General features: G+C 36.5%; 1 protein-coding gene and 1 non-coding gene across 2 annotated transcripts; one reads left to right on the forward strand and one right to left on the reverse strand.

The window, feature by feature from the left end:
* The first annotated feature begins 651 nt into the window (after positions 1-651).
* On the forward strand, positions 652-12,698 carry LOC147411252 (putative E3 ubiquitin-protein ligase RING1a). The gene is made up of 10 exons (XM_086446546.1): positions 652-1,244; positions 1,380-1,422; positions 6,082-6,140; positions 10,475-10,556; positions 10,757-10,877; positions 10,989-11,030; positions 11,203-11,733; positions 11,816-11,923; positions 12,064-12,261; positions 12,343-12,698. The coding sequence occupies exons 1-10, from the start codon at positions 1,115-1,117 to the stop codon at positions 12,373-12,375; spliced, it is 1,347 nt and encodes a 448-aa protein (XP_086302672.1). The 5' UTR covers positions 652-1,114; the 3' UTR covers positions 12,376-12,698.
* A 3,148-nt stretch (positions 12,699-15,846) lies between these two features.
* Positions 15,847-16,103, reverse strand: LOC147411253 (RNase MRP). Its single transcript, XR_015182791.1, has one exon.
* Between the last annotated feature and the right edge of the window lie 93 nt (positions 16,104-16,196).

The following is a 16,196-nucleotide window of genomic DNA, read 5'->3' on the forward strand; positions in this document are numbered from 1 at the left end:
AAATTTACATTAATTAAGATCATTTTCAAATTAAGTAATTCAATTGTTTTTTTAGGTAAGTAAGAAAAGCAAGCACCGAATCCAAGTTTTTGGTATGAGTAGCGATCCATAATGGTGTCTTGTTTCTATAGGAAAATACGGTGTCTAAGTGGCACACTTTTATTGGAGAAAAAACACATTGGGATGCATGTCATATAGAAAAAAATGGCTTGGTTAGAAGCTCAACGTGTCTTAAACTCATACCAAAACAAGCCACATAGACACCGTTCCTATTCTATAGAATGGGACACTGTTCTGGATCCTAACTCTCCTGGTATTACCACCCACAGATTTTACCTTACCACACTGGCACCTTGGCCGCGTAGCCCATCTCACTGGTCACAAATTGAAGGAAACGCTTAAAAGATTCCATGCTGTGCTGGATCAATTACACATGGCAATGTAACCGTCATTATCTAGCAGGCGTCGCACACCGCGTGTGCAATGCTGCAGTGTGCCGTTACAACCATACATGCACCCGTTATCTTTACAAAATTTTCCCCAAAATCAAACTTTTTTTTTTTTTTGTTTTTCAAGAAGGAAAATTCTAGTGTCACACCACTTTCAAATGTGGGGTCGAAATGGAAGAATTTTACGGGGAAAAAAATGTCCCTAGAAAACATGTGTTTTCTAGTAAGGTTCGAAAAGTCCATTCAAAGAACAAGAGTTACCTACTCATCCAGTAACCCATCTTCCTCTTAATTCTACACCATTGATGTTCCTCATGACTCACACCATATAACTCTCAATGAACTCTTGAAGGTTAAAAGGCTGCCGGTAACCAAAGATCCAAAACAAAGTTCGAAATTACCAAATTTTAAAATTACGAAAATACTCTCAAGAAAGAAAAGGGGGCACGGAAAAATGAATTTTAGTGCATGTGCTTTCTCGCCGTAATATTTTTTTTATTAAATAATACTATAAATCCGGTAAGACCGCGAGTGCGAGAGCACCCCTTCTCATCTCTCTCTCTCTCTCTCTGCAAAAGAGAAACAACACAACTATCACTCTACACGCAACAGAAGCAACGACGAGTTCTGTGTGTGTGTGTGTGTTTGTTTGCGAGTTTCCTGCAATGCCACCACAGAAGCGATTGTCTGAGAATCTGGACGAGGATTCTCAGCAACGCCATCACCATCAACATCAACCACAACAACAACAACAACAACATCAAGAACACGAGGACGAAGAAGGAGGAGGAGAAGGTACGTATCTCAGAAGAAGATGTTTGTTCTTTGATCTCAGTAGCTAATTCTTTTCTCTCTTTAATGTCTGATCTCTCTCTCTCTCTCTCTCTCTCTCTCTCTCTCGTTGTCATCTTCATCTTCTTTGTTTCTCAGATTCGGATGGAAGCCTTTCTTCGAGTGATGGAGAGGAAGACGAGTACGTTTTTTTTTTCTTTTTCTTCCTCTTATAGTCTTATTAGTTCTTCGATCGTTCTTACTTCTGTTGCTCTATATACGTATCTTGTATTTCCTTCATGTCCGTTTCGAGATTCTCTCCATTTTATGATTCTGAGTTTCCTCTGTTTCACCTGTTTCGAATATGGATGATTTTCATGATTAATTGTCTGGATCGTTTTGATCCTTTCGACGCTTTGAATCTGCTTGATTTAACGCAGAGGCATTGGTTGCATGTTTGATTCTATGCTCGCAGCTTCGCTTCTTGATTTGTTAATGTAGCTGAGATTTCTGTGTTGGCGATTGATTGGAATTTAACTGGTTTTCTGTTAGGTTTGTTCAAGGTGCAGTTTTTTTGGCTAGAAATTAATGTTCGAGAAATTATTTTGTAGTTTTCAGAACTCCAGCTTTTACAATTCGTGTAGAAAGTGACATGCAGTGAATCGGATTCACTGGAGTAATCCTACTCAGAGATTTCCATCGTTGTGGTGCATCATAAATGATGCTCTACTCTGTTAGTTTTCTGATTGTAGTTTAGGAAATCAATTTGGTATGTGTTCGGAAGTTATATTTGATCTGAGTAGATTCTTCATTATTATTTGTAAATTTGTTTGGCGATTTTGATACTAATTGTTTCATATCAAGTAGGCCAAAAGGAATGAGTGGTCATCTACTTTTTTTTTTCTTTTATATTGTATTACTAGAGGTATAGGGATTATCTTTCCTCCAATAGCTCATTTATATATATATTTTTGTTTAATTTTCTTTTATTATAAAAGTTTTTTTAAAGAAATTGGAAAATATCTACATTTTCCAACTTAGGTCTGATTTGGCTAGTCGATTGGGATTATAAGTTTTTTAGCCTTAGCTATTTGTGGCCAAATCACATGAAGTGGATATTACTTGGTAATTCAAATCAAAAGAGAGATTATAAGGTGTACATACCTAAGGTGGTTGGAGGTCTTGGTTTTAGACATCTCAAGGAAGTCAATAAAGCCTTGTTAGGTAATCAAAGGATGGATGATGATTATTTACGAAATGACATGAGGGAGCCACATATGCTCTAAACATGCAGGACCTACGATATGCAACTCTTGCAAGTGTTTCTGTGCGCACAAAATATTTGCTCTATTGGATCAGGTGCTTCGAGCAACCTCCTACAATTAGTAGGAAAAGTTCCACTGTGAAGCGCTTATCCAACAAGGAGTGCAAAGGAAAATAGTTTGGTGGCCATAAAAAGATGATCCCACAAGTAACAAGGCAAATAGGCATGAAAGATGCTTGGAATCCATCACTAGGGCACCCACAAAGCACAATTTAAATGGACTGGCCCCTCACTGGGTGAAAGAAACATCACATAACCCTTTCACCAAGGAAAGGTCTGTATTCACACATGAGGTGGCTCCATCTTTCACATTGGCAGATGGGTGACATTTGGTAGTAAGCCTTGTCAGCAGTGATGCTAACTGATCAGGGCTTCCACTTTCTCATCCATGTATAAGGAGAATTCCCTATCTTTAGAATGAGAAATGTTTGGAGGAAATAAAAGAGAGGGAATCTTGTGTGTTTGATTTACCTCCTTTCATTCTCCTTTTACTCGACTTCTTTTCTCCTTTCCATGGTTATCTAGATGGAACCAAATGGTTCATCAATGCATTAGGCAGGACCCATGGCCATCTTCCCTGAATCAATTTCACATGTCAACCCTTGGTCGCATGGCTACAACTTATACGATATCCTTATTCCCTATTTTTTACTTGAATATATTATAAAATAAGGTGAAAATATAGAGACAGGGAACTTTTGGCCAAGTTTTGTAAATTTACATACCCGGATAAAGTTTATCATCTGTGTAAAATCTTTTATAGTGAATTTACCTTTATATTCCTTTGGTTTAAGATAAGATATTAGTCGTGTAAAAGGGTATAAAGGTAAATTTACTACAAGAATTTTTTACACAGGTGATAAAATAAATCTGAATACATAAATATTTCAAAATGGTATCTAGTTATGTAATTTGAGCAGAACTTTTAGCCGACTGTGTAGACACCTTTATAAATATGTTCCTTCGTACTAGACATTCGAAGAAGAATTGGTTAACTATACGAAGGGTTAACAAAGGGGTTGAAACTTTGGATGGGATTGTAATGATGCATCATCTTTTTATCGGATTGGTGTTTGGAAAGATCTCACTAAAACATTCCAACAGCTTTCCTAGGGATTATATTTTGAAGTGAGAGAAAAGATAAGATGAAGGTTTTTAGATGAATAATGGTGTGGTAGGGGTGCAACTTGGTCGGGTTCAAACTGAACCAAACCTATAGCTTTGGGCTGATTTGGTTCAGTTTGGAACAAGTTGCGTTTCAGTTCAGGGTTAAGAAAATGAAGTACCAATCAATTTGGTTCATTTCTTGGTGCAAGGCTTGTATAGAACCTAACCAAACCGAGAACTGAACCCGTATATAATAGATAAATATACTAATTTATTATGAATTATCTTAGGAGTTAGGACATAGATTAATGACTTTTTTATGGATAAATTAATGAGTTTTCTTTATTAATAGATTAATGATTTATTATATGAAATTTCATGTTTATTATTTGTTTATTTTTCATTAAACCATGTTGCTTCCAACTAGGTTTATAGGATATTGGCAACCCTTAGAACCAAACCGACCTTAGTTTGGTTTGGTTCAATTAGCATTTCAGTTCGGTTTTGGTTCTTATTTAGTGGAACTGGCCTATGTTGGTTCGGTTCTGATTTAGCCGCAAACTGAACCAAGTTGCACCACTATGGTGCGGGGATACAACTTTGGGCCAAGCTTTCCATGTTTATACAACATGTCGGAATGTAAATATGTCAAAGTAAGGCCTTCTGCCAAAATCATTAGGTAATATTATGTCAGTTCATAAATTTTGAGGAAATATTTACAATTGGAAAGTGGAGGATCTTGTAAGATTCTTCAACGGTCTCAAGGTGTTCTAGTGCTAGTCATTTTAGTTGATTCAAAAAGGCTATTGAAATGAGACCATAAAAGAGTTGGCTCATGCCAATCCACCTTCATTTCCAGTTAACATGAGTTGGAAAATCTTGAATTCTTCTTAAGTAGCATTTTTTAAATGGTTCATTGAGCAAAATTGGCAGTGGACCATCTAATTAGTAGATGTATGTTCATTCCTCTTTTCTTTGCAAATTGAGTGATGAGTCGTTGGATCACTTGCATATCTTAGTCAATTCTCCAGAGCATCATGGAATCAGTTCGATAAGATTTTGCAAGGCAACCACCAAAGAGTAAAAGATCTTTTTCAAGGCTGGTCCATCAAAGCATTTATATATAGCCTGATATCCTTTGGTGGCTTCTTCATTTCACTCAATGTTGGAATATACTGAAAAAAAAATAGCGAATGATTTTTTGAGGATGGATTTGACAGGTAGGGTGATTGACAAGATTAAACAATATTTTTTCTGCAGGTCAGCCTTTCTTAAATAGTTTTATTGATCTGATCTGATTACTTCTTTTAGTAGGATTGATGTGGTTTGTATAGTTTTCCTTTCTATCCTTTTCATTTTTTCTTCTGGGGCTTTGGTTTGTAGTGATCTTTTAAATAAGGGGTTCTTCCCCCCCCCCCATTTTGTTTTACTTTAATGTAAATTTATAAACGGCATGTGTTTCTTTTATTAACTGTGGCACCCATATAATTCATCCAAAGCATTCATTGGTCTAAAAAGATATTCCTAGGTCAAATATCATCTTCATGTGATGTTTATGCGAGTTGTTTCATATCGTAGGAACAACTATTTTACTACTACTCTTTTGTTTTTTGATAAGTGAGTTTATTTATTAAAAGGTCAAAAGGCGATCGAGATAACCAGCCTAAATACAAGTAGTTACATGAGACACCTTACTTTGAGCACAAGGACCCCCATCTAAATGCAAACTCCTCAATAAATACACCTTTAAAATCAGGGGCTAATTTGCACTAATAAAACATCAACTCTAAAATGTGCATAATCATCTCATGCAATGGACCTTGGACCTTGAACCACATTGTTCCTTAGATGTGTCTGGATTGCACACCATGAAGGGCTAATGCTAGTGCAACAACTATGTTATGCTTCATTGAAGCGTGCATTTCCTCAGTATAGTCTGGCTGCTATTGCAAGTACATATACAAGTCCACAGCTGATGGTTTCATCATCCACAACCTCTATCTAGGCTCAATAAAACATGTAGCAGTGGCAAGTATTCTTTTTCATTTTTTATGGCCAAGGGGAATGAGGATCTTTATCAAGCCGAGGGGATTTATTTGTTCATTATTATGGATTTGGTTTAAAAATTACCTTGCTATGATTCATAAATAAACCGAAAATGCATATTAGTTTGTACATGTCTAATAAGAAAATTAAGAGTTCTTAACCACTTTTTCTTGGGGAAAATGACATTTAACATATATATATTAGTTCACATGGAATATCTATTGTACATATAACATATTTCTAATTACATCATAATTATTATAAGGCTCTTGAGATGCTTGCTGTTGCAACCATAACGTATACTCGCACAGTTGTGCACAATTTCATTGCATTGTGTATACTTTCCATAATAAATGTTGCTTACCACATGGTGTTTGTTTGCAGATTTATAACGGTAAAATTATCAGAGATACGCAAAGAAGTACAGTGCCCAATATGCCTAGGTATGGTCATTTGGTTAGTTTCTTGCTAATATTGAACTTTCAAAAACTGTTTTTGCTAGTGAGCACAACTATTAGTGCTCTAGATATGTTTGCCATGGAAGGATTAATTATTGCATTCTGCTAATGTCATTTCAACGGCTAGATACTATCGATATAAGTCTATCTTGTAAATTATGAAGTATCAAACGAGAGGAGTATAAATGTTTATAAGTACCATATCTTAGTTGTAGGAGCCCTCTACTCTAGGTGCCACTCTGCTCCCCCTTCCACTCTTGCTTCCTAAAATAATTCATATAAAATTGGTTTGCCACAGCAACTTCCCTGTCTCATCTTCACTCTCGATTTTGTGCAAGCAAGTACCGTACATAACATTTAAAAGGGAACATATCTTATCTCTAACACACTCCCATAAGCACTGAGGTATGTATACCTTACAACGGAATTTCTTTGCAGTTACATGCAGATAATTCCTTCAAAAATCCTTTGGTATAGTTGTATCAATTGCTGGCTATGTGGTGGAAATCTATTGCGGCTTTGTTGCTTCAGAATTCAGATGAGGCTTTTTCTATGACAGACTGGTAGTTGTGGTATTTCTTCTCAGTAAAATCAAAGTTCTTAAAGAAACTGAGATAATGTACAAAAATAGGGGTAGCTCCAGAGATGGGAAGATCACTAGTCTCAGAAGAGAGGGATACAAGGCTATGCCCATATTACCTAGAATGCAATGGCCATGGGCCTGATCAACAACCTCCAACTAAGTCATCAAACCTGTGTCCCTTAGAATCCTTGAGAATGGAGGATCGATTTTTGATAAGAGCTTTAATCTTTGTTAGAGCTGCTTCATGAGAGTCCTCTTTGTTGTAAAAGCTCCTTTTGCTTATTAGTTTTCTTTCAAAAACTCTTTAAAAGAAAATTGACTAAAAGATTGTCTAAACCAAAAGATACGGGTACGGGAGTTTGGATAAAGGATGAGGAAGGTGTCAGGTACCCTATTCTTTCCATCTCTTGACTATTAAATTAAACTTTGCCATTTTTGATCAGCTTGGGAAATGTAATATACATACATACATACATACAATATATATATAGCTCGCGCGCAAAGATGTAGTTTAGAAAGTAATAGACTACCTATATGGTGCATGGGCTGTTGCCTCATCATGAGAGGAAAAGTGTTGGCAAAGGAGCTTATGATATCTCATGAAGGAAACATTCCAGTGGATTATTTATTTATTGGATGAGATGCAGAATGAGTGAAAATATGGTTTTTAATCCTAGAGGTGACATCCCTCACCGCCCTTTCATCCAGATTTTTCCTTGCACACATTTGTTTTGAAAGGTGTATTTCTATTAATAACATAAACAAAATTGTTGGTCAAGGTAACCAACTTTCACAACACAGAGAAGTTAGGGACTAGACTACATATAGAATCCCATCTGAATAGAAAATCTTCAAAGAAATAACTCTTGAATTCCCTCAATGTCTTACGCCAAAAAGATAGCATACCAATGATGGAAATGATTACTTCTGACAATGGTTGCTCTTTTCCTTCAAAGGTCTGGGAGTTTATTTCGTTCCATTCCAAAGGTACCAACAGAGAACAAAAGACATTATAACAAACATGCATTGCAAATGGAAAGTTATTGTATTATCAATGTGAGGTAGGTGTAGTAACATAGGCTTAAATTACTAAAGTTAAGCGAGATGGATGGAGGTAGAAGTAGGATTAGGGGGATGGAAAGGAAATAGAACTTTTAAAATTAAAAGAGCTTTACCAGTTCTTGATCTTTTTTCTTCTTCAAGTTTTCCTTCCAAGCTTGGTGAGTTACTTGGACAGAATTCCAACGCTAGGAAGATGTTGGAGAAACCAAATTGCAAGAGTTTTGGATCAAGAATTGGGGATCCTTTTTCTTGATAATTCATGGGCCTTGTCAAAGGCGATGATGTGGGAAAATCAATTACATTACCACGCTTTTAGGGAGAATTTTACTAGTTTGAGTATAGTACTTAGGTGGGATACTTCCTATAGATGGGGTTAGAATGGTAAATTGGTTCCCAATAACCATGGATTTTTATTGTAAATACCTTGATCCAGGTTATGGGTACATAATTTACTGTTGAGGATCTTTTTTAACTAATTTTGAGACTTGTTCGTATTCACAAAGCGGACAAGCTTGAATTCCCTTTTGTCTATGCTTTGAAAACGAACACAAAAGATTTAATTTTGATTTGCTCCGACATGTCCATGTTAGTTACAATTCCAATTTTGATGGTCAGGCATGAAACTTTTCATGAATTCCGAGTTTGGAAACCCTTCACTAAAGTCCCAAACAAGTTACTCTGTTTTGACACATCATATGGGGACCAATGATTGTACATGGTGTAACAGATTTTTTTGAGGATTTGCTTTATAAAATTGAATAAGAAAAATTGTTGTCGGTCCATGTTAGGTTATCAGACAAGTTAGTTTTACTTCTTGTGGGTACTCATAATATGGACAAGAACCATTATATTGTTGTCAATATTATAAGTACGGACGAGCTGTATGTGGTCCATCAATTCAGTAAGCTTTGGTCTTTCAAATTTTCAAATCTATACAAAGATTTGGTGGAGATTTTAGTTGGCAATGAAGAATTTTCCTAGTACTACTTTCCCTTTCTATTTTTCGTTTTAAGTGCTTGTTTTTGCATATTTTAAGGAGTTGGAAGGTGTTGCAAGGCATTTTTGCTGGATTTGTTTAATCTTGTTAGAATACGAGGTTGTTTTTTTTTTTATCACACTAGGATTTCAAATTCCAGTTCTAGTGGTTCGAAAACAATTTCAATTGCTTCCAGTTTCTCCCATTCAATGTCAATCATAGGTGGATATCATGACAATCCCAAGGTGTGGATTACAGTTGTGAGTTTGACTGCACAACTTCCTCGAATGGTCTCAATCCGCTAAGATGTAGATTGGTGGGAGTGAAAACCTAGGGTATGTGAACGAGTGAAGGAGCCAACTACTGATGATTCTTCATATGAGAAGTGGGAGCAGGAAAACCTTATGGTGATCTCATGGCTTCTTTACTCCTGCAATATCATATTAGTAGAGGGTTTCTGTTCTTGCGGACAACCAGGGAAATCTAGGATAAAGTTGCCATAACTTATTCCCAATGACAGAATATTGCTCATGTCATCAGCTATGTCAGGAAATTGCAACTCTTTGTCAAAGGAGGAGATTTTTGCTACTTTTTTTTTTTTTTTCTGAAGGGACTATGGGAAGAATTGGATTACTACGTGATGTTAAGGTGGGTCTGTTGGGATACTGATTCTGATGGGGATAGGCATTGGAAATAGATCAAATAGGTTCGAATATTCAATTTCTTACTTATTTTGAACTCTGATTATGACTTTATCCGTGTACGGATTTTGGGGCGGGATGAGCTTTCTACATTGGATGAAGTTTATTCCCTGGTTCAAAGTGAGGAGAGCCATAAGAAGGCCATGCAACAGCTTATTCCAACCAATGATCATTCTACTCTTGCCATCTCTTATGGTGCTTCTAAGGATGGAAAATGATTCAATTAGAAAACTAGAGTGGCTGGTGAAATGGATAAGTTGAGGAATGACAATTTGCGGTTGGACTCACTATACACATGAGACACTTATTGGGATCTTCATAGGAGGCTACAAAAGTTTAACCATACAGGAAAAGATAATCCTTCCAATGGCCCTGTAACTGTCTCTCCGATTTCTTCCTCTAGTGTTGTCTTTTCCTCCTGCTGCACTTCGTTTGCTCAATCAGGTGTACTTGTGTTTGCTAGCCTTGTCTGCATTCCTCATCCAGATCAGCCTAGATCATTGCGCAATCCATTTTTCCTCGAATAGTTTTTCATCCAGTAGTGTTTAAAGTAAAAAAAATTGTTGATGGACCCATATCTTGTGTCTTTGAAAGGATGATATCAAACTCAATAATCTCTTGTTGCCATTATGTTGATCAATATACTGATATCACATACTTCATTTGGATTGGTCCTAAATGAACTTTCAAACATTTTCAACATTTTTTTTTAACCAATGAAAATATTTGGGTTTATGGGTTTCAGATTCTTAATTTTTTTTTTCTTTGCAATTCTGATCAAGATTTGCAGCAAAATGTTCGTGAGTTAGCTTAATGGTTTTGTTGTGGATCTGACTTACACATTGAATGCCTTGTTTTTTAGTTCATTTAGAATTCTGAGCCCAGAGGAAAATGTGACACCTGCTTAATGGCTTTCCTGCTTTTCTTTCTTCTTGAATGGTTATTTTCTATGAATGAAGAAAAGTTCTATTACTGATTACTTCTTTCATGTTGCTAGGTATTATTCGGAAGACAAGAACGGTAATGGAATGCCTTCATCGCTTCTGCAGGGAATGTATTGACAAATCAATGCGACTGGGGTATGTTATGGAACCATTCAGCCTTGTTATTTTATTCATTTACACATTAGGTGTTGACCCATTACTAATCTTACAAAAGTTGACACATTATTTTGAATACTTTCATGTTTAAGTGAAAATGTTTTAACCGTGTTGTGTCGGGGCAGTATCTATGGTGTATCATTCTTCCTTATTGAGACTGATAATCAAACTTTTCTCAGGAACAATGAGTGTCCTGCTTGCCGTACACATTGTGCAAGTCGTCGCTCTTTGAGAGATGATCCAAACTATGATGCCCTAATTGCAGCTTTATATCCAGATATTGACAAGTATGAGGAGGAGGTATTCAGTTAATTTTAACATCTATCTTCTACTTCAATTTCTTATTGGAACGTGATTTACTTCACCTTTGCCTTTTGAGCATCCTTTTTTACTGAATATATCTGGCTGCAGGAACTGGCTTTTCGCGAAGAAGAAAAGACCCTCAACAAGCAGGTATGATCAATGAGGGAAATAAAGTGCTTTATTTCAACTTTTTGAGGGCAATAACGAGATTTCTCACTTGCCAATTAATTCTAATTGCTTTGGTCAATTTTAGTATCAATCTACATTCTTTCCTGTGAAGCTTCTGTTGTTTCAGTCCCTTATTCTAGATTTTGTTGGATAGATCCAAGCATCTATTGCCCAGACTTTTCGACGACAATCAGAAGCACTTGGTAAGAGGCGGGCAACAGCTAAAGCTATGGCTTCATATGTCAGGAAATCACAGGGGCAATATCGTAGAGGGAGAAGTAGTAGAAACACTCGAGTGACCGAACTTCAAGTATCTGATGATGATGAAGATGGAAATGGTAATGAGGGAGGTGGAGATTCATCTTCTGATGAAGAGCGCTGTGCAGATGTCAAGCAGAAAAGGTACAGGAGATGGTCGGGGCCAAGGTCTGCACAGCCTTCTTCGGCAGCAGCCAATGCAGATGGAGGCCATGAAAAAAATGATGATTTTGAAGTTGGCAGAGAAAGCACTGGTGCATCTCCTGGGCGTGTTGGGAACCCGGAAGTACTCGCATGGGGCAAGGGCGGTGTGCGGAGTCACACAAGATATGGTAGCATAAATGGTAGTAATGGTAAGAATGGTCGGAACAACCGCCTAGCCAAGGTTGTAGATCACCTCCGAATCGTAGATGAAAATGACAACAAGGTATAAGATTGTCTGTTGGATTACTTGCTTCTTTGGGTTTCATCCGCACTGCACTGACATTATTGGGTGACTCTGTATTCAGTCGGACGTGCATGTCACACTTGTTTCTTTGGATGAACAAAGGTTTCCAAGTTTGCAGCGACCATACCTTTGCTGTCCACCAACATTGTCCATTAGGCACTTATGTCAAGTAAATTCCTTTTCCACAACATTTCCTTCAGTTTTAGTTTGAGTCTTGTTTTAAATTTCAGTTTATAAGTTTATATATGAGATTCTTTTGCTCATATTCAAAGTTTGTATTAGTGACGCGTGTGTATTTATTGTTCACAGTATGTTTCTCAACAAACTCCGGTACAAGCTGAAGAAGTTGAAATGTTGGTAGTAAGAGAGCCCTCGCTTAACCCATCAAACTCCACCAATGATCTAATTCCCAAGGTTGATCTTTGCAACGACAAGCTGCAAATATTGGAAGCACAAGAAACTTTGGCGGGATTGCAAGCTAATTGCACTTCCAGCCGAGGCCATCTGGTGAGGTCGCCCTTCCAGAAATAAGATTATATATAGTTAGTTTTCAACTTTTGTTTATCTTACTACCTATGTTGTTATCAGGTTATGGCATACCGTCAGAAGGCTTTCAGTTAGGGAGGTTTTATCATCCACCATAGAAGAGAGGTGTATAGAAATTAAAATAATCAGCGGAAGATGGATTCCCAAGCTAAATTATGCAGGCAGTGCAGGTAAGTTAGATAATACATTGAAATAACAGTTTTCATTTGGGAAAAGTTGTTATGTTTTAAGAAATCGATACAGCTAATGTACCATTTTCACCATTTTCATGACAATTAATGGGTAGTACTCTTAATACTTTTAACATTCTAGTGGTGCTAATGGGTTGGGCACAAGTTTGTCCATGCCTAACCCAATCAATAAATGGCTTGGCCAAGTTTCTGAGCCAGCTTTGCAAATTGGTTCAGGCGAATTTTATTACCTGATCAACTCAAAAATTCAATGGGGTCGACTTGGTTGTGTTTTGAGTTGACACTGACAAGTCTTAAAACATAGAGTGAAAATGGTTATTAACATTCAGCATATATGAATGAATGAGAGAGGCTGAAGAGCCAACTAATCTGAAAATGCCAACCAAGTACTCAAGAGTCTCATCTCAATCCCAAAATTTGAGAGTGGAAGTGCTTATTAGAATGGCTTCAGCTGCTTCAATTTTCTTGATTTTTAATAATTTCCGCCCATCAAGCCTTCAATAATTAGTAGGTCTGAGGATGAAGCGGTTGCTACGAAAGTACTTTTGTAGAGGTATTGTTGTGATCACCTTGAGATCTTCAATCTTTTGATTACACGATTTTTGAGTCCTCGAGATTCTCCTTGTTTCCTGTTTCACAGAGCCTTCAATGCCAAAGTCAGAAGAATGGAACCTCTCCTATGCAGAAAAATAGCGCACTTTTTCCATGATTTTCTGCCCTTATTTATAAACCTCTGGGCAGTCTCTTTTTAGTGAGTTCCCTTGTTCATCTCTATCTCAAATAGCATATGACCTTGATCTTCTCCTTCCTTTTCGATTCATCTTTCATCTATGGAAGGATTGCTTGATTTCGTAATTCAATCCTGCAAATCATGGGATCTAAAATAATCGTTGAGGTTGGCCTGTCTCCGACCCGATAACTTACGTTACAATTCATCCGACCTCCCACTCTTTATTTAGGCACGGATGCCATATTCGTCCATTCTTCTGGCATGTATCCCTTTCCCCGAGACTGCTAAAATTTCCCTCAACTGCCTTCAATACTCCCATCTCATATGTAATCTTTATGACTGAATTCGACTACCAACGAACTTGCTTTCCTCCGATGTTGAAAAGCTCTTTTTGATAATAATAATAATAATAATAATAAAGTGGTTTAGACATGCCCCACATTTTGATCAATATTAGAGATAACCCGTGCTTTCAAATTGACAACATGCTCCCTTGACTTAAGTCTTCTGTGATAGATTAATGCAAATGACCTAAATGTCATCATCTTCAAGGTCCTGATTTTGACCCAATACTAGTCATCTTCATCTTGAGGAGAATATAGTTTTAAGGATCTTGGGAATTGAGGAATCATTCACTCCAAGGCAAAATCAATTGATTGTTGAGTGGTTTAAACCCTAAACTGGCTTGTATCAAGCCGAACGTGGATGATTCAAGCATTGGTAATCTAAGATTATAAGAGATTAGAGGAGTTATTGTTTGGGCTGCAAGCTTTCATTATGCAATATCGATGAATGATGATGCCGAGTTTAGAGATTTAGCCCAGATGCTATGAGCTGTTTTCATTTCCAAAGTTAGAATTTGAGATTGAATCGGATTCATTGCTTCTTATTTAGGCTGTGTTTGGATTGAGAGAAATGGAGAGAAGAGAAGAAAAAAGATAATTAATGAGTTTCTCTCTATTTCTCTTGTTTGGATTGGTTAAGTAGGGAGAGAAGAAGAGAGAAAAAAAGGTGTGCTTTTTTTCTCTTCAAAAGTGGAGAGAAGAGGAGAGAAATGGATATAAACACTTTTAAAGTATTTTATAATGTCAACTTTACCCCTAGATCTCTTTTAAAATATTTTTAAATTCCAAAGTTGTCCGAAGTTCTCTGTTGTCAATCCAAATATGGTAGAGAGAAATTGAGTTTCTCTTCTCTTTTCTTAATTAGTTTCTCTTCTCTCTACTTCTCTTCATCCAAACACTGTCTTAAGGTTATGAGATACAAATTCTTTTTTTTTTTTTTTTTTTTTATAATTATTTTAAACGTGGTTTGGTAATTTTTAATGTGTTTTGGTAACATGTGGTAACTTTTGAAGTATTGGTTCCCACACCATCCAACATTGCAAGTGTTGCACATCAGCACCAATGCAACTTTCGAAAAAAGAAAATTAGGTAGGACTTCTTGTTTTATAAAAGGAGGAAAATTACTAATTAATATCAAAATCTTAACATCCTCATCATCAAAGCCTTACCAAAAAGATTTGAAAGAGTGATCACATCTGTTTTTACCATCTCTATCCACATTCTTTTAAATCATTGGAAGAAATTGTATAATTAATGCTTGCTTAATAGCAAGAAAAAAATAATAATAATAATCTCAACAAAATTCAAACAGTCTCAAGGTTTGGTGCAGATAATAATCTCAACATTTCAAACATTATAACTTTTGTTCAAATAATTTTAATAGTTGTTTACCATTATAATTAGGCTCATATAAAATCCTAGACCTGAAAAAAAAAAAAAAAAAAAAAAAAATTAAAGAGAGAGAGAGAGAGAGAGAGAGAGAGCGCTTCTATTTGCCCCCCCCCCCCCCCCCCCAACTTTTCCTCCTTTTTTTTTTTTTTTTCTTTAAACTATTCACTTATTTTTTTATATTTTAAATTCGGGTGTAATAAGTAAAAGTTGGGGTGCCAATAGCAGTTCTCTAATCTTAGTGTTTGGCACCGTTTTAAAGAGGTGGAGTTTCGCTTTTGGGCCTATAGAACAGATTTTGTAAATAAAATTGTTGTTTGGTAAACATGCGCTTCTAACTTACCCCAAAAGCTACAAGTTAAAAATTGGGTCAGAAAGAGAAGCTGCCTTCGACCTACTTTTCGGCTTCTAACTTTTATGAGAACCAGATCAAATCATAAAAATTAAACATTCTTTAAACCTTTTGTTGATTTCATTATAAATTAATTGTAATCATAATTAAGGGTCGTTTGGTAATCTTGATTTATGAGTTTCATAATCAATTATCGATTTATAATTAATAATGAGAGCTATAAAAGGTGTTTGGTAAGATCTTACAAAATCAATCGTCTTAGATATATAAATAAGAAAATAGATTGTTTTTTGAAAAATTACAAGCTGTTTGTAATAAAAAAATTTACGATTTGATAGTTGGACTTGGCCAAGACAAATAATTTAATCGATAAATAATCAATTAATTCATTGATTTGCCGATTGTACGTCTGCTCTCTTATTTGAAGATTTCTCCTTAAAAAAGAAAGAAGTGTAAGAGTTCTGTGAGCTTGGGAGAGAGTACACACTCCAACTATTTGATAAAATGCCTCAATTCTTGAGGGCAAAACAAAAAAATTGGGTAACCGTGATCGTAATCCCCGTTCTGTCAGTCCCAGAGGACTAAGCGAATAACTGTACACATTGGCCAATGGGAACTTCGGGGGGAAACCTAAGCTCCACACGTGTCTCTGCTCTCGCACACGAGGTGCGAACGATCTCTCCCCCAAAGTAAACTCGTTTCCGAGTCCGCATCTCTACGAAAACCGGCCCGGGGACTTTCCTGGGCTAATCCATACCTGAGAGGTAGGAAGGCCCAATCGCTTCGTCACGATTACCTCACCTAACCCATGCACTCTCCTTTTTTAAACCAAAACATAAATTTATTTTTGATCGATGTGGGACTATTAAACACGAAAACCCGGGGACTTT

Source organism: Akebia trifoliata, chromosome 1 (genome assembly GCF_017979445.1).
Source record: "Akebia trifoliata isolate Shusen 1 chromosome 1, ASM1797944v1, whole genome shotgun sequence".
In the NCBI taxonomy this organism is placed as follows: Eukaryota; Viridiplantae; Streptophyta; class Magnoliopsida; order Ranunculales; family Lardizabalaceae; genus Akebia; species Akebia trifoliata.

Coding starts and splice junctions, on each gene's coding strand:
- LOC147411252 (XM_086446546.1), top strand. CDS start 1,115: ATGCCACCACAGAAGCGATTGTCTGAGAATCTGGACGAGGATTCTCAG. Junction 1,245..1,379: donor CGAAGAAGGAGGAGGAGAAG/GTACGTATCTCA, acceptor TTTGTTTCTCAG/ATTCGGATGGAAGCCTTTCT. Junction 10,557..10,756: donor GACAAATCAATGCGACTGGG/GTATGTTATGGA, acceptor AACTTTTCTCAG/GAACAATGAGTGTCCTGCTT.